Source organism: Saccostrea cucullata, unplaced genomic scaffold (assembly GCF_032062105.1).
Source record: "Saccostrea cucullata isolate Sc308-1 unplaced genomic scaffold, CSIRO_AGI_Scuc_v1 ctg1221, whole genome shotgun sequence".
NCBI classification, from domain to species: Eukaryota; Metazoa; Mollusca; class Bivalvia; order Ostreida; family Ostreidae; genus Saccostrea; species Saccostrea cuccullata.
In genome coordinates, this window is record NW_026928331.1 from 102,409 (window position 1) to 121,304 (window position 18,896).

The 18,896-nt window shown below is 31.1% G+C and overlaps 1 protein-coding gene across 2 annotated transcripts; it reads right to left on the reverse strand.

Annotated features, from left to right (window-relative positions):
• Positions 1 to 1,549: 1,549 nt before the first annotated feature.
• LOC134277236 (stimulated by retinoic acid gene 6 protein-like) lies at positions 1,550 to 17,424 on the reverse strand. 2 transcript variants are annotated; one of them, XM_062759554.1, is made up of 18 exons: positions 17,165 to 17,424; positions 15,574 to 15,671; positions 11,823 to 11,883; positions 10,666 to 10,751; positions 8,869 to 9,002; positions 7,888 to 8,051; positions 7,492 to 7,718; positions 7,122 to 7,201; positions 6,618 to 6,679; positions 6,260 to 6,431; positions 6,022 to 6,097; positions 5,723 to 5,801; positions 5,322 to 5,370; positions 4,985 to 5,096; positions 4,710 to 4,811; positions 4,022 to 4,185; positions 3,470 to 3,613; positions 1,550 to 1,958 (listed from the first exon to the last, which is right to left on the reverse strand). In XM_062759554.1, exons 2-18 carry the CDS (start codon positions 15,660 to 15,662, stop codon positions 1,747 to 1,749), a joined length of 2,013 nt encoding a protein of 670 aa, XP_062615538.1. In that variant the 5' UTR covers positions 15,663 to 15,671; positions 17,165 to 17,424; the 3' UTR covers positions 1,550 to 1,746. The 2 variants fall into 2 exon arrangements, with proteins under 2 accessions (XP_062615538.1, XP_062615537.1); XM_062759553.1 differs by having other exon boundaries at positions 17,161 to 17,424.
• Positions 17,425 to 18,896: the final 1,472 nt, after the last annotated feature.

The following is an 18,896-nucleotide window of genomic DNA, read 5'->3' on the forward strand; positions in this document are numbered from 1 at the left end:
GTGTGTTTCAGTTTCAAGATCACGACATTTAAACCAATGCGTCGAACAAATAAGCAATTTTAATCTACAAATTATTAAATTTGTTTGGTCATCTCACTAAATAAAAGAGTCTAATGCTAAGATCACGTCCCACATATATACGAATTACAGATTAAACCATTGAGACCAAGGCCTCTGTGTCCATTTAATGAAAATGGATCATGAAAAGGGTTTAAGAAGATTATTGCAATTTGATTCGCCCGAATGGTTAGTTTACTACAGTACATTCAGAGACGCGTGACAGAATAATTAATTACACAGTTTCATTTAAAGGTCAAACTTTCAAACTTAGTTTGAAATTTGCCTGTCTGTCTGTCTAGCTGTGTTTCAGGGTATCAAATTTAAGCACTCTGTAGCCCCAATGAAGACTCAATATTGTATGTGTATTTAAATGTCGAAAAAGCATGTTTTAAAACTTACATTCCAAGAGCAGGTTCATTTAATTAGTTGCTATGATTATATGTACATGTAGTGAATACTTGTATCCGATTTATGCTCTGTCGTATGCATGGATTCATCTAATTATAGCATACATAAGGAGTGATTGTAACTGATGGACACAAACACTTTTGTTTTTCTGAAGTTCCTTTATTCAAAAAAGAAATGGTCTTATAATTTTGTGTAGATCTGTGCTTTTGGCATATCTGGCTTTTTTTCCCTATACCAAAATAATACATATAATTTGATTTAAAGTAAAAGATAGGTAGAAGTATAAATATATATATTGTTAAATACTGAATATTTTTATCGCAGAAAAAGTGTTTTAAGAAATAATTTGTTAAACTGTAGTAATTAAAAATGAAATATCTTTAAGTATTAATTGTATATGTACATAAAAAACGACAGAACAATAGACAATTTGAAATTTTTATTGGTCAAATAAATGTATGATAAAATACAAATAAAAGAAAATAAATGTAAAATAAAATACAAATAAAAGGGGGAAAATCTACTTAAGGGTTTTGTAAAAGGTGTTCTTAAGATACTTTAAATAAAAAAAGTGAAAACATTCAAATAAATTGTCTATAATTTGATATGCAACGATAGTTGATTTTTCTATTATCGTGACAAAGTTTAATTTATAAATTTGGTACTTTCTATTACAGTTAAATATAAACTTATTACGTGAAAATAAATCAAAATGGTACGTTTGTTCTGACATGGAAAGCTCTAAAAAAAATCAGATCTTATTCCTTTTGTTAAAAATTAAAGCATACCAAGATAAAACACTCCGTGGATATCACAGGAAATTGTATAAATCACTGTTTAATTCACTGGTTGTAAAGTGGCATTCAAAAAAATAATAAAAACAAAAACTTGAAATAAAATCATTATAAAATCGGTAGAATGAAATTTTCATTCTTCAGAATAAAAATAGAATAACAGATATCCTAAAATGATTGCAAATGCTCTTTTCGATGAAAAGTACAATACTGATTATAAATACGTACATAAATGTTTAAAGAAACATGTAATACATATTGCATATTTTTAATGCCAGAATCGAATTTTTCATAAATAAATTGCAGGAAATCTACAAGTACGTAGTTTACCCTGTTACTACTTTCAAAGAGTACCTGAGACACAATTGAATATCTAAGTATCAAGATAAATGTTCATCAGATCAATGTATTTCTGTTTTTGAGATACGTACGTACATGTATACATGTATACAAGGGAAAAAATTAACAAGCCCATTATTTTCTTTTAAAATTTAGTTTCAATACCTCCGCTATCAACGCTATCAACGGGTATTGCATACGTGGAAAAGAGAATTTCCTTGACATTTTCGTTGCGCTCCTTTGCAAGGACCAGTCTTCGTTGTAGCGAGAGTTCTGGATTGTTTACAAGAGTGAAAGCAAGTAACCACTTCCACCTTGCCTTACGTCGTTTTTTGTCTATCATTTCCTGTTTTTCGTCTGTAAAAATAATAATAAACAAGAATGTTACATCAATAAAAATTTTTGATCTTTTAAGCAAAATAAAGTTCTTTTACAGACACAGGGGAAATTAATTCAATATATTACATGAAAAGAATTAGTTAATAATTGATTTTGATACATCAGATTTGTTTAACATTTTGTTTCATTAGATATAGCTATATATCTACTTATTTTTAGAATTTTTCATAAAACACTTCATATTTGGAAAAGCAAACGAGAGATAATATTACGATTTTGGTGAAATTTGTGGTATCATGTTAGATACCCCCTGTGAAAAAAAGTCCTTTTTACAGGTAATATGGATTGTTATTTCAAAAAGCATACAATGCATTTTTCTGTTTAATGGAGGGCCACATATGTTTATAGACAAAACAGTAAAAAATTATTATTTCATAAATCAATTTCGAATGACAATGCAAATTTAAAAAAAATGTATTTTATTATAAATGTATTACTTTGAATTTTTATATAATGTTGACAGAAGGTAAGATTTAAATGTCAATCATTCATCTATGTGCATATTTGCAATGTTGATGATGTTTCAAAATCTGGTTGTAATGAATAAATTTTCTACCACGCTAATGAAAAAACATAGCGATTTCCTTTTTTGACGCTATTTTACAAATTATAAATCATTTTCTTATGATTTCCTTTTTACATTCAAAACATTTAAATGGTCAAAATATATATTCATACTGAAGGTGGGGGTGAAATGTAGGCGGGAATCGAGAACTAGTGTGCATAGTTCTTTGAATTACCTTGCAGGTGGTGTAATTCTATCATCCACTACATATTTGCTACTACTATGATTATATGACCTATATAACATACATTTATAATGTCACTAATATATACTTTCACTAAATAATAGGTTTAACATACACGAAGTTCAGACCAACTATTGTTGTTCTATAGAAAAATCTCTATTTATTTATATATATTAAGACCTGACATGGATACGTGGTGTCGATACAAACAAACAGTCATTACACATGTTGCTGTTTTTCTAGCAACTAAATGATATATTCTATTACACTATTGTACATTCACGACAGGATCAAGATAAACTAATTACTGCGTTGTTCAAAGCTGGGAGAGAGCTAGCCAAACTAGAGGCGTCAGAATATATGAAATCTTATACATAGACTGCACTCACCTTTTACTGCAATTAAGATATAAAGGAATGAAATACAATGTTTAATTTTAAACATGTAACTATATTTTCAGGAGCGAACTGGAGAAAATCGCAAACACATGCGCACTGCTGTAAAATTAGGGGTATAAAATATAAAATCACTAATAATTTGATTTACGTAAAAATATTAAACAAATATTGTATTGCAACTGTATGCAATTTTTGTAAACATATAAGTATGAATTGTTTGTACAAAGTGTGCTAAAGTATGACAAATATTAACATGTATGTTAAACCTTTTACACATGTCACCATTAATACTTAGTTCAGGTTTTAAACATGTGGGACTTACCGAAAGGTATGGCATCGATGTCATTCATTTTCTTTCTTTTTAAAGCCGTCAGCGATTCCGCTTGCAAAATACTGATGAAAACCATAGCAACCGGATTTGTGTGTGTACTCTCAATATGCATAAAACCACAGTATGCATCAAAACCTGCAAAATAATAACAATTTGAAATTGAAAAAGAAAATATTAGAGAAGAATATGCAAGCTACCCAATTATAATATAACACGATGTCTTCTATGCAGTATTTCTCCAGCTGCGATTGACAAAAGTCAATAAAAGGAGTTACAACTGTTCCTTTGCCAAACGCTCGACACTCTAAGTTAAAGTTGCAGATCTTTCAGATGAGACGTTTAATACCAAGACCCCAGGTCAGGCAAGGTGTTGGCACGATAAAGATCCCACCTGCTTAATACCCCTGAGTGTCGAGTAAAGGACTTAATTCACCCTCTTATATGTGATGTTTCTATATTTGTCAAAATTTCGCAAATGGGACGTGGAATAATGTACAATAAATTAAACATTTTCCTTATAATGAGAAGGACTGTGATTTTTACCTGGGTCAAATTGCTGAAACTTTCTAGGCAGCACGCTGTGGTCTAGGCGTGGGAGGAAGAGGGCGCCTAGAATAATGGACTTTATGATCCTCATCAGACAGGAAATAAGTCCAATGAAAACGTTGTAGAAGAACATGAAGTAGGTAAAAATGAAGAATAGTCGTCTGCAAATATAAATACACACAGTTTGTATAAAATTTTCAAAGGTTACAAAGTCTTAAAACACGAAATATATAGTCATAGTGAACAGTTTTCAAGTTCAAAAGTTCATTAAACAATATAAAATAAATGCAGAGTAAACACGATATTATTAAACATTATATGTGGCATCAGGTGCCATGGAGAAGTAAGCATCTCTCATCAGTTATAAAATGATCCATGATTTGAACTTGTACTTTTTGTTTTTAAAAACTCATTTACTAGTATTCTTGCAAAAAAAGTGGACATCAGGAATTACTGGTATTGCTTTATAACAACATTAAAATACCAAGTAATTAGCATTCAATTACCTTCTTGTAACTGGAGTTTTAAATAACTTTTCATCAAATTTAAATATTGTTGTTTTGTTTATATGCATATTCTTGTGTATTACAAAATATAAGGAAAGTCCAAATTTATAAATGTGAAAACTATTTCACTTTCGAGCAGTATTTCATTAACAATTGTCATATTATTTGCTTCAATTTACCTATTTTCCATAGCTAAAATATTGCCATTTTCTTGTAGAAAAACAAACTTGGATAATAAAAGCTGGGCGAAGTTTAAAACCAATGACGTCAGTAAAACAGGCCTGAAAGACAATTTATCAACTGAAAGCATAAAATTTTTTATTGAAATTTCCATTTTCCTTTAATCTTGTCCAAAAAAAACAATTTTAGAGAATATATTTTATCTTTTTTATGACAAATCGAATATATTGTAGTCAGAGCAAATCTCTCGAACAATAAATTGGTAACTGCTTACCAAAGTCTCATGATAGTTGATATGATGAAGTCCTTAAGAAATTCCCATAAAGTAATTACTGTTGCTATCGATATTGATACGAGCAAAAGCACGAGAAACTGGATGAAAAACCCTGAAAAAATGAAGAAAAAATAATTAAACTGTGATAAAATATAGTTCGGCGTCTTTCAGACTCGATTTTATTTCTTTGGTTTGAGAAGGTTGGAATAATTGATATTTTGACCCGTTACGGAATGTCCATATGATATATATGGATTTTAGTGTCAAAACTAATTTCAAAAATTGTTTTATTATTCTGTACACCATATTTTTTTAAAATAATACCAGAAGGACGTACCCCATCCTATGTATCCCACCTGATAGCCAGCATATCGTACACTCCCAACCTGAAATTACACATCACAGTAAGAGTGTGGGTCTAAAGTGAAATGCAAGTTCTGGAAAAGGGCAAAGTAATCAAAAGAAATAGAAATAGAGAAAGTCATGATAAATATTTGTAAAAATCATTAATATTGTGTTTAATTGGCCATTGTACAGCTTTAATGTTAAAAGATTTGAATAACAATACTTTGATGAAGATTGACAATATAATAATAAATTCACACATATGTTGTCCCACTCTGATTTTGTGTTTATGTGTATTCAGTATCCATGAAAATAAGGAGCAATATCGCTAATAGAGATGAGATACGGTGTCTGAGAGATTGATAAAAAGAGTTGAAAAAGCATTAAACACACCATAAGACTCGCATTGGATTTTTCATTCCTAGGTGTAAGATGTTTAGGTTTTCCTTTGTACAAATTCATTAAACACCTCCTACAAAATTCATATTATACTTTGAAAATTTAAGATCCAAAGTTTTTGCATTTCGAATCAATAAAATTAGTTCAATCTATTTTATTTTAGTTTTAGTTTTTAAATTCGAAATTTGAAATTAATTCGAAATCTTTTCTGAGATTTTACACAGAAAAATCTTCTTTATAAGCAATTTATCATAAAAGATATCTATTTAATCAGTAAATTATATGTCAAATACCGATAAGATGTCAAATAATGAAACAGAAAGACTGCGTTGATGAGAAAAGCAACCGTTAGAGACGCCAGAAAGCAACCTAAAACAGAATTAAAAAAAAAAATCATTATCACAAGTTAATAAATAGTAAAAAAAAGTTATGCGTTTTATCTAATAACTTTCTTATTGCTTTGTTAATCCATTATCACATTTGTTCAGCGAGGAAATGTGCAAACGTGAATTCAAGTAAGATAATACTCACCTCCAAAAGATATTACGAAATAATAACCAAAGTATAGTCCTTCTCGAATCGCTGTTATAGCAGGTGATTCCCCTGGCTGCTCATCATATCCTATCACATCAAACTGAGCGATTATTCCATCTTCCAAATATTCGAAGACTTGGTAGAGACCCAGAAATAAATCTAGAAAAACCTTTTTTCAAAAAATTTAAAAGGAGAATATTAATAGGCTTCCAAAATAAAATAGCTATACTATAAATGGAAGGAATTACACGTATTGATGAATCAAAAACTGACTGACTTTTAATATGCTTTGAAGCTTTGGCAAACGTTGAAGAAAAGAAAGAGAAAGGAGGTGAGTGGATAATTCTAGACTTACTGTGTAGAGTAAGACAAATCCTACGGCGACAACTGTAACCATTCTAGCTGAGTATCGAAATCCTAAAAATTTAACATTAAAAAATGATATAGATGACACACACAAAGAGAGCTTGTTTTCTATTTTGGGGCTAACGTATATGCATAAAATTATCAAAGCATTTTTTAATGCAAAATCAAATTTCTTTTTCTTTTCCTTTTTTTATTTGAAAATAAAATTCCTCTGCATATTGCGGGGGACTGTTGAAAACCATGTTTTTCATATTACAAATGAAACATATTCTAAAATTTGAAGATACAAAATCAGACTGCAAAAAAGGGGGATCCAGCATTCATCTGTTACGTTAATTATATCCTTTCCACATTTTTTTTTTTACTTTTCAAGTCGACTTACCTTTAGATCTTATTAATATCCGTATCTGTTTGCAGTTTGTTTCAATCTTCATTGGTTAAAGTATAAAATATGTTTGTAAAAGTCCTTAATTACAGTGAAGAGTAAATATACCTTTTTTACGTCTGTAGAATATTTTCTGAGACAGAGATTTCAGAAGAAAAATTATTTTGTCCTTTTTTCCTTCGGGTGGTCTGCATTCGAAAATAAAAGTAGAGAGAAAATTTTGTTTAGGAGGAGGAGGAGGAAAAAGTTGTCTTAAACTCGTCATACAAATACAATTTCTAAATAAAACTCTGAATTGGAAAATGTTAATTGGGGACATCTTTGTCTACTTGTTTACATATATTTTCTACTTGCCATATTCTTTCCCCTAAAAATTATGCAAAAAAATGATCTTTCGTAAAAATCTTTAACGTTTTTACTGAATGATTATGGTAAGTACTTAAAAAAATTAAATATATAGAAATATATATGAACTCACGGTGGTGGGGATTCTGGTTTTGTGAACAACTTTCTAACATGATTGCCCTGGTATGATTTTCTGATTGATTCATACAGATCATCGCTGCTTTCAAAGTCAACAGCAAATTTGTTCTTTTTCCTTGGTTTAACAATAGAAAGGATAAATCTAGCCGGAAGACTGAAGGTAAGATAGAGGTAGCAGACGATTTCCGGTAACAACTTGACAATTAAAATCAAATAGGAAACCTGAAACAAATTAGTAATAATATAGCATTAGGTAAGAAAGAACTCTTTCAACATGATCATTTAATTAGGTACCATAATGCATGAAAAAGGTTTTATGCGAAAAGACTGATATAATAGTGTCATAATTATTTTTAAATTTTAGATGAATAATCAAATATAAAATACATACGTTCATATTTTGTTCACAGAAGGAGTTGGCGAAGAAATTCGCTGTGAAGGCCCAGGCAAACAGAGTAGCAATAAGATAACCTATAGGACTCTCTGTGGTGATTCCAGCAAACAACGGATAGTAACCAAGGCCGTATATGAACATCGATGCAAGTGCAATGAACACTGAAAGCAACAAAAAAATTTTCTACACGATACATTAATTTAAAATCTATAAAAATCATAGGAATATGCTAAGATCGTGCATTATTTGATTAACATGACTTAAAATTTCAAAAATGATAAGTGTATCTAGAACTAGCGTCATTTAGAAATTCAAATTTGGCCTTCTAATATTTTTCTATTAAAAAGGTGAGGTAAATAGGTTTTTGAATTTGTTTCCCCACTACCCTAATCTTGTTCATGTGGCTTCAAAACCAAAAACTGTAGACTTCAATCTAGTTTTCAAATCAGTATAACTTTTGATAACTTAACAAATTTTTATTGTGTTTTTGTATTTGAATAACGCACAAAACTTTACATGTTTGAACACACGTGTGATTAAATCAAGATTGTCAATTTCACAATTTTGACTTCTATCCTCCTTTTATGGTCTTGAGACCTAATTTTGATACAATGCTCCGTAACTTGTCCTTACATAAAAAATTGAAAAGTGAAATAAAATCCTTTTTTTTTTTGCAATATGATGAATTTTCATTTGGCTTCATGTAATACTTAAAAAAGACTTGGTTTCTTAGACTTCATAATTTTTTCGCATGTGTTCTTTAAAATGTGTCAAATCAACTTTGTTCGAGTAATTTCTTAAAAAATGGAATATTACACAAATCTTGATAGAATAATTGTCAATACGGAATACCGAATCCGAAGTTGTCTTTTTGATATATACGAGACTGAAAAACTGTGAAGAAAACTGTGAACAAAAATTTAAGAATAAAGTTTTATAAAGATATCATAGAGAATATTAATTCATTAACCAACACACCTTTAAAGTATGTGGGACCGTCATAGTTGAATGCATATTTAGCTTCAAACACTATATCGGAGCAGAGACGGGCGAGGGTTCCAAATGCTGCAGCATAGGAAAATCTATGAGACCGCTTGAGAATGTCCATTGGGCTGAAAAGAAATATTTCCATCATTTTCTTAGACAATATCTAATAAGCGGTGTTTAAGTCTAAATCACCTGTCAAAGTTAAATTTCTTAGTCCAAAGGCATTTCTTTTTTAAATTGTACAGGTATGCATTTTTCCGAATGCATTATCAACAATTAATCAAGACCCAATTACCAAAATGTAAGTCAACCTTCAAATTTAAATCTAAAATTCGGAAACACTTTTTTTCCATATTCCTATAATAAAAGGTTTTATAGGACAAATTTTTAATGCCTCTTGCTAAACAGACAGTGAGAATATTGAGAAAAATCATATTAAGAAACATGTTTTTAAACTCGAGAGAAAAACGACGTTGGTCTTTTTAATTAGTGGAATAGTGTTCAATCACACAATTATGTTTTAATATTGTTGAAAGGATGTCAGAGAAAAAAAACATTTATTCAAACAAATTGATTTTATTGAAATTAATTAATTAAATATTATGATTTGATGTGAATTTGGTGTGTATAATTTTTCAACGGTTTTTACAATTTCTGAAGAAACTACGAGAAATTGAAAACCACAGTGTAATTTATTGAAAGTAGATATATAAAAAAATATTTTTCTTAAAATCTTGTTTAAGGCAACTTAAGTTACTTCAACTTTTTTTAGAGATTGCAGATCTTTTATCGTGTTTTTATTTTTTCTTCAATTCAGTGCAATTTGTAAAAGAAACCACGATGTTTAAAATATTTTGTTTCTAATTGATTCTGGAAACAAGTCTCTCCTTAAATTGGCCAACCTATTCTAAAATCTTATTAGCTGACTTTATTCAAGATTTCTGGGTGAAATTAAGGTATTGCTGTGGCCTTTGATATGACACAAGATATTTCTACCATGTTTTATCCATTATCATGTGGACTCAATATAGCCAGTGAGCTCAATATGCTGTCCTTCCTTCCGTCTGTCTGTACGTCTGTCTGTTACGCTTTGGGGTACCCATCTCTTACCCGCAACTCCTCTCATACTACTGAATGAAATTTGATGAAACTTTCGGAGAATCTTTATTACATATTGCCATTGTGCACCTCCTATTTTACTTTTTGATCCGACACATATTTTGGGTTTATAAAAGGTAGCAAAACATGGACACTGCCATCATATACATATGGGAGGAGGGGGTATCATTTAGTGAGCTCATTGCTCAAAGTACCTCTAGTTTCATACCAGTTTTAGGTTACTGTTTTCTTACGAATTCTAATTTTAGTTTAATTTGTGCTCCGTTGATCTGATCAACCTCGCTTGAAATATATTTCATATTTTTAAAAGAATATCGGGTAATTGCAATGACAGAGGGATGGATGGGTAGCGTGGGGATTGGGTGCTAGGTCAATCCCACGGCACTGTACTATTCAAGGCTTTGTTGAGAACTACACAGCTTCCTAGCATTATAATAAATGTTGACTTGATTTTCCTCTCAATTTATGGTCTTTGTGGACTATTCTTCATTTTGTATTGCTCTTGGAATTTACAGTGTATGATATTTTTTTAAATTGTCTTTGCTATTTAGATTCCTTGAACTTTGGGGTAAAATATCTGTAAATACACATATACATCTAAATTGTATTTCTTCTGATTCTCAAGCTTCACAAAAGTATGTTGTTTTCTTCAATGCAAAGTATACTCACAATATAAGTCCCGGTCTTCCATTTAACAGATGTAGTTTTTGCTTCGTTCGTCGGGTTAAAAATGACAAAATCAATGTGCAAATAGCCTGAAATGTAAAGTGTAAATAAAAACAGCTGCTTTGGCGGTATTATTTTCATACCAAGTTTAAGATTGCTCACTTTGTTAGACACTTATGTTTGAACTTTGTAAATGTTTCAAGATTAATCTAATGAATAAATAAAGTTTCAAAAGAATTTTAGTGCAGAAAAAGTGAAGTCAGGGCAACTTACAACTGTACTTTACACGAGTATGTCTTTTATAGGTATTTGGAAACAATAAATCGCAGGAGTTCTTTCAAAAGAAACACTTGTTTGTAACGGTTTTCTAAACCAATAAATAAATCAACTTTTAAGTCAATGTAGCAAACGAATGATATTATAATATTTATTTCAGAAATATTTGGTATCAGAGTAACTTTTCTACCGTTGCATTCTGCGACTCTGGGGCCATAAAACTTCGACGAGTTCATTTTTGATCTCAGTCTTACTTTTCCAATGTTTATTCCTTTACGAAAGTGAGCTTGTCTAAGGTTTATGGCCCCGTCAACGGTGGCATATTTTTGTTCCCTATCTGCAAGTTATTTTGGTTACGTGGACATGTAAAGTAGCTTTGTCTTAACATTACATAATATGTAATCGACCAAAACTAGATAACCCTCAGGCTGGTAATTAGGTCGTTTGATTAAATTATAGCGCTTGACTTTTCATATAAAAAGTCCACCTTTGCACAATATGCACAAATTGAATTATATATCTTTTTAAATTCTATTTTCATCTTAACAAAGCTATTTTACATATCAACATTATACATAATATTAACTTTGTTTCTTTTTGTGTTTGCATTTTAACTTATGATGCATGTTCATGTAATGTATGCATGTTTAAACAGAAAAAGAGCTAGTGTCTCGTACATTGAATTTCGTTATTGTTTACTAGTATTTGTAATAATATTGTTCAATTCGTTATTATAGTCACACATATGTCATGTTCTAAATTTTTGAATTTCTAAATTTTGTATTTACTCCCACACAGTAAATTCAAAATTTAGAACATGACACATAGATTAGGAATATGAAAAGCGAAAACAAAATCTGCTAAATGAACAAAATAAGGTTTACCGCCGGGAGGAGCAAGGAGAGCCTGAATTCTTGATGTGGTATAACTGTAGGACAATCTTCTCTAAATGAAAACAAAAATATTAAAATTAACATTGTTGTTTTTGTTTTTCAAATTAATAATATTGTCAAGAGAAACCAGTCCCCAGTAACACGGGGCATTCTGAAGTCAATGTTTTCAGTTTCTAACTATTATGTATTTTATGATAACTGAAATTTTCTCCAAGTCTAGGCATTTTCGTGATTTTTGAGGGGTAGTTCTTTACTAAGTGCTTCGTCAACGAATATTTCAATCATGATTTCTTTATTTTTATAGGATTACTGTCCATTGCATACATAGTGCTCCTGCCATGTCAGATAACAAATTCCCTTGATACAATGACCTTGTCAGCAAATACAAATGAATTTATTATTGTTTCAAATTTTGACTGGCTTTTTTCATACTTTTTGTTAGTCCATTATTTATACACTGAATTGACGACGAATTTTTCCGTTATTTCCCGATCATAGTAAGGAGCATATAGTGGGTGCAGTCGGCAGGGGATGCTAACTTCTCCATGGCAGCTGATCATACTTCTGATGTTTTGGAGGTCCGTGTTTGCTCTGCTCCTATTTTGATTTGTTTTATTGACTTTTGATCTTGAATACATGTATCGTTCGTTATCTCCGTATGATTCATTATTAACTATCTAAATTACTTGGGATTACTAGGATAATTTTTTCAGTATTTGTTAATAATCTTGTTACATGTACCGGTACATGTAAGAATTACTAGTATTTAATCTGAGTTAGAAAGTTTTAAAATAGTGTCTCGAGTAAATTTTTCTTCTGTAGCTTAGACTTTGCTGTACTCAGAGTCTTGGTTAATATTTATAGAGCTCTAATAACTGTAACATTAAGTTTTCACCTAGGCTGGTGACAAAAAATAGACAATGTAAAAAGACAATGAATGATATCTTCTGTTTTTAACTTTGGTAAAACTATATATACAATGACATGTACCTTATTCACAGTAGCAAAAGAAAATCTAAAATTATTTGGTTTGAACCCTAATTAATTATATTAGAATATTTTTAGAACGGGTACTATATACTCATGAAACTTTTTAGTTTTAACTTTGCTTCGTTTATTTACTGACAAATCGCTTAAACCATTCTGCAAACACAGCGGATTGTGTTTATTTATTCAAAATATTTTCTAAAGGCGGTTTAAACTCTAACCGAAAATTTGTTGTATATATTGATCATTGAATGACACTATAATAAGCTTTTGTTTGCAATTTATTTTTACCCATTAAGATAATAATAAATTTTAAAAATGTGTTTAACATTTAAACCATAAAAGCATTCATTTAACATACGATACTCGAGATTTATGTTATTTAAAATTGTAAAAGAGTCTGAAAGGTTTAGTTATTGCTAAATCAGATATCACAGTTTTCTAATCAAGCTATCCTTATTTTTGCATAAATCCAAAATCAATTTTTAGTATCTATATTAAAACTCGTAGCTAATACATGAAGAAATTTAAATTTTCCCAAAGCTGATAAGCAATTATTATATTTCACCATGTAAGTGACAAATAAATCTAAAAAAAAAATAATAATGAAACCCACAATAAATAAAACAAAAACTATGATAAATACTTTGCAAGCGCTCGCCAAATTCCATAATATACCTTCAATACAAATGTTCTCGGGCGCTTGTTCTGTTGAACAGGCCTCTTATTCGGGGAATCGAAATTCACAATTATCGAGATGACTCAGTAAAAAACAATTAAATCATGTGTCTCAAATAAAGAGATAAAATCGAACTGCTTAATACTTAAAATTCATTTTTTATGTATATGAAATATATTTAAAAATAGGGAAAATGTGAATATAGAATTGTAAAACATATATAACTAAAAATAAATAAATAAAAACATTTTTGCAGCAAATGTGGTACTGACATATTATAATTGTTTAAAAATAATTATTATATACTCATTATCGTTGGCATCTGGTACAGTGTAGATAATCATACGTCATCAAGGGAATTTGTAATCTGGCATGACAGGGACACTATGTATGCAACGGCTAGTGTTTAATCTATTTAGCTTTATCCAGTCAGAATTAAGTACTCTTGTACTGAAATCTTATCTTGACTATAGAACTTTGTATTATTAGCGGTCGGGCGAAGAACTTGTTCCGTTTTTAGCTCACCTCGACGGCATTAGAGTCGGTGTCTCGGTTAATGTTTTAGGAGCAGGTCCATTCCCAAGTAACTATATGCCCTACCCAGACCAAACTTGCACGAATGATGCATCTACGGATGGACATTACCAGACTTGCTTCGGATGCTGCATCTGACCTACACTTTCCAGATGAGTGACTAGGTTAAAGTTTTGGGAGCAGGTCCATTCCCAAGTAACTATAGGCCCTACCCGGACTAAACTTGCATGGATGATGCATCTAGGGATGGACACTACCAGACTTTGTTCGGATGCTGGATCTGACCTACAATTTCCAGATGAGTGACCAGGTTAAAGTTTTTGGAGCAGGTCCATTCCCAAGTAACTATAGGCCCTATCTGGACTAAACTTCTATGGATGATGCATCTAGGGTTGGACATTACCAGACTTGCTTCAGATGCAGGATCTGACCTACAATTTTCAGATGAGTGACTAGGTTAAAATTTTTGGAGTAGGTCCTTTCCCAAGTAACTATAAGCCTTACCCAGACCAAACTTGCATGGATGATGCATCTAGGGATGGACACTACCAAACTTGCTTCGGATGCTGGATCTGACCTACATTTTCCAGATGAGTAACCAGGTTAACGTTTTTGGAGCAGGTCCATTCCCAAGTAACTATATGCTCTACCAAGACCAAACTTGCATGGATGATGCATCTAGAGATGGACACTAGCAGACTTGCTTCGGATGCTGGATCTGACCTACATTTTATCCAGTCAGAATTAAGTACTCTTGTACTGAAATCTTATCTTGACTATATAACTTTGTATTATTAGCGGTCGGGCGAAGAACTTGTTCCGTTTTTAGCTCACCTCGACGGCGTTAGAGTCGGTGTCTCGGTTAAAGTTTTAGGAGCAGGTTCATTCCCAAGTAACTGTAAGCCCTACCTGGACCAAAATTGCATGGATAATGCATCTAGGGATGGACACTACCAGACTTACTTCGGATGCTGGATCTGACCTATTTTCCAGATTAGTGACCAGGTTATTCCCAATAAACTATAAACCCCAACTGGACCAAACTTGCATGGATGATGCATCTAAGGATGGACAATCTAAACTTGCTTTGGATGCTTGATCTGACCTACATTTTCCAGACAAGGGACAAGGTTAACCTTTTTGGAACAGGTTAATCCCCAAAGAACTTTAAGACCAGTTTAAACAGAACTTGTTTGAATATTGTTGTCAGAATAAGTACAAACTGTTAAGAAAAAAATTATGATGTGAGACTTACATCTTTGCATTACTTAAACTGACAACATTCGTCGAGGTGAGCTTCGTAATCTTTGATTACCTATGTTTTAAATTGCAAAAGAAGTCAGGCTCAATGGAGAACAAAACAGGCTGTTGACAAGTATTAAACAGTTTGTGTGACAAAAATGAATATTCTTTCCTGATTAAAAATTCAAAGGTACATAGTTATTGTATGAAATGATGTGATATGATGTTAAATATAATGTTTATAAAATTGAAATAAAAAAAAAATAAAGGAATATATCTAATATGTTATACTATACTTACAGAAAAGCTACATAAGTAAAATTGGTTCCAATACTGATATCCCCCACAGATATCAAGATATCAGTGAGGAAAGTTCTTATCGACGTCATAACATCAATCTGTAACCAAAAAAAAAAAAAAAAGAAAGTCAAGAAAATGATGCCATAATTGTTACATGAATTTAATGTTGTCAGAATTGCGCATGCAATGTATAAATTCTCCAAGTCATAAAAGGCATAGAAAATACCCCTTGGTATAAAAATGAAAATACAAATTTTTTTTCATTTACCCTTTAAATGTTTTGAACATTCAATTTGACTAGGTAATCATAAATTATATTATTAAATGTAATTTTTGTTCTCGTCTTGATAAAATTGATGTGTTGTTATACCGGCAATTGTATATTCAATTAATATTGGATCTGCACTAAGAAGGTCTACGTACATTTTTCTACCCAATCGCAGCCACTCTTATCATATACTTAGATGTAAACAAGGACTTTTCACCCACCTACACACTTGTAGAACGCGGAATGTGTTCATCACGACCAGCTAGTATTTTCTACCATGGATCCAAAAAGTGTGAAAACGACGCACAATTAACTGGCCTAGATTAACTACACAAGTTTTATCCGATGAGGATAATAATGAATAATCTTACCGAATACTTGTTAACCAATTCTTCACATAGTTTAAAAAAACGGAATCCCTTAAGATCACAGGCTTTTTAGATCGCATTAATTTGACTTACAAAAAAAATGAGGTAGTTTTTGTTATAAGTCAGATTAGAGTGACCTTAAGCCCTCTGGTCAAGAAACCGTTTATGTCTTACTAAACTAAATTTCGAGCTGAATATTATTGATTGTCAACTGCATGAACTACTTCTGTGAGGAAATCAATGAAATATTTTCTCAATCTGTACAAAAATTTATAAGAGATTCTGGAGGTTCAATTAATTTTTATAGCCTAACACTCTAATACTAAAACTCTAGTTCATATTTAGTACGTGAGGAATGTATATATGTATAACAATTACTAAACATATATATGAATTTGTATACTGAAGTTTACATGTTTTTTATGCCCCCGTAATCAAAGGTTCGGGTTTTTTTTCTATAGAAAATGATAGTTGTAACCATTTTCTATAGAAATTGATAGTTGTAACCATTTATGGTAAGATAGAAAACCATTTCTTTACTCTTTATACATACATGCAGGGCTGTAAGTGCGAGAAGAGGCTGAGTATTTACGCCGAGCTGTCGGATCGAATTTGAAATGTTATATTTCCATTGGTCAATCTCTGCCATTCCATAGAATGACGCAATCAAAATCCTAATTTACTTAAGATGATCACCTTGTACAAACCTCAACATGCTTATAATTCAAACTAAAACATTCAAGGATACCTTTTTCTTTCTTTAAAACAAATATTCAGTTAACACGTGGTAAACATTCATATTTTCAAATGTCTGGATTTCTTTGTTCAAATATTTTTAACATAAGACATTAAAAAATCAATAGTATAATGATGAATACAAATTTCAACAAACATATCTTAACCTATTAAAATGTGCTAGTTGATAACACACATAAAGAAAAACTTTAATACCCACTGTATGTCTTTTAAGTTAATCCCTCAACATTCCCTTTCCTATTGAGTCAATCGCTCGCAAAAAAAGTTGAATGACCAGTTTCCATAAATATAGATTTCGCAATGTCGCCCTCGATTCTCAGGGCCGTTTCCTGACTTTCAGAATACCCAGAGTGGATGTATCACGTACAAACGGATGGATCGCACCCTCTTTGTTATGGATTGAAGAACCCACATGGCTAGTTTGACCTAGTAAACACAGATCTGTGGGTAGATTGGGGCCTTTAAGGGTTATAGGTCGAGTACAGCGTGTGATTTGTAGCATTAAAAATGTACCCTTACAAGGTATTGATTGATGTGGAATTCGCGTTGATTTTTTTTTCTTTTACCTTCTTTGAAACGATGAAACGATGCGAGATGTATTTAATTCCCCGACCATGAAGTGCTCAGCTATTACGTCACCCTGACCAGAGGAAAGTGTGTAAACGATAACTGAAGTGGTTTGATGAAGACCTATCTTGGACAAAATCAGAAAACTCTATCTTGGACATACGAAGAACATTTCGTGAACATGATATTAAAGATCACTTTCATTAGAGAAAGCTGTAGAGATTTAACCACAAGGTATCTAATACAAACAGAGATAATATTAAAGGACCAACCAAATGACCTCACTTGACCTAAGGTTAAACATGAAGAATAAACGTTTTTGTGTCGCATTAAATTTGGTTTTAGAACCCATGTTGATTTTGTAAACAATGCATGATTTGCTCTATGGTCTAGATTTATTTTATGTGCCAAATACATTTTAAGTAACCGTGCTTATATAATTTATACTTTAATTCATATTTAGATTTTATTTTCCTAAGGGTACTTAACACAAACAAAAATTTGATGCATGGATTGATATATATTTTTTTTGACTGATTTTGATTTGAAATGACATAAATAATAACTCCGTGAAATATAAAGAAATCGTAGGTTTTCCTTGGTGCTTAGATATGAGACTTTGTTTTGCTGTCTATATAATTCCATACAAATTTAAATTTTGCACCACTTTTTAACCTTATGACAAAATCTTACAAAATTCTGCCACTATACTTGGTAAAAATTGTTAAGATTACCAATCTAAATGTAAATCTATGAGAAAAATTGATTTCTGAAAAAAAAGAAAACTTTGTGTTATTTTATTTATCCTTAAGTCTCATTCGTCTGTCAGTCTGTAGTTCTGTCCGTCCGTCACAAAAAAACTTTAACCTTGGTCATTTCTTTTGAATGAGATGAGATATGGTTTTAATATTAAACTTGTATATTACTTGTGACAAAACCTTTCTAAATACAGTTATGATTTTTGACCCTGTGATCTCGACCTTGAAGTTTGACATACTTTAAAAATTTAAACCTAACATTAAATTGGCTATAACTTTTGAATGAGAAGAGATAGGGTTTTCACACAACATGTGTATTACCATTACCTGTGACATTAGACCTTTCTAATAACACTATGAGTTTCGACCCCGTGATCGTGTACAATCTATTTTTCAAATATTTTTAAAAGTTTTAGATTGAATTTCGATGGATTTCAAGATTTCAATTATTTTTCGAAATTTCGTAACATCTTAATTATAACTTTTCTCCACTTTTTATTTAACGTTTATATTTAATTTTCTTTATCTTAATTCTCCTCGAGCAACAGTTAATCTAGACATTTAATATTTGTTCATTTGAAATATCTGTTGCCATGTTTCTTTACG

Bases quoted from the DNA above. Each gene is read 5' to 3' on its own strand.
- LOC134277236 (XM_062759554.1), bottom strand. From the start codon at position 15,662: ATGACGTCGATAAGAACTTTCCTCACTGATATCTTGATATCTGTGGGG. The intron at 7,719-7,887 runs GTATGTATTTTA...AATTTGTTTCAG, and splicing joins TCTGTGAACAAAATATGAAC to GTTTCCTATTTGATTTTAAT. The intron at 5,371-5,722 runs GTGTGTTTAATG...GTGTAATTTCAG, and splicing joins AATCCAATGCGAGTCTTATG to GTTGGGAGTGTACGATATGC.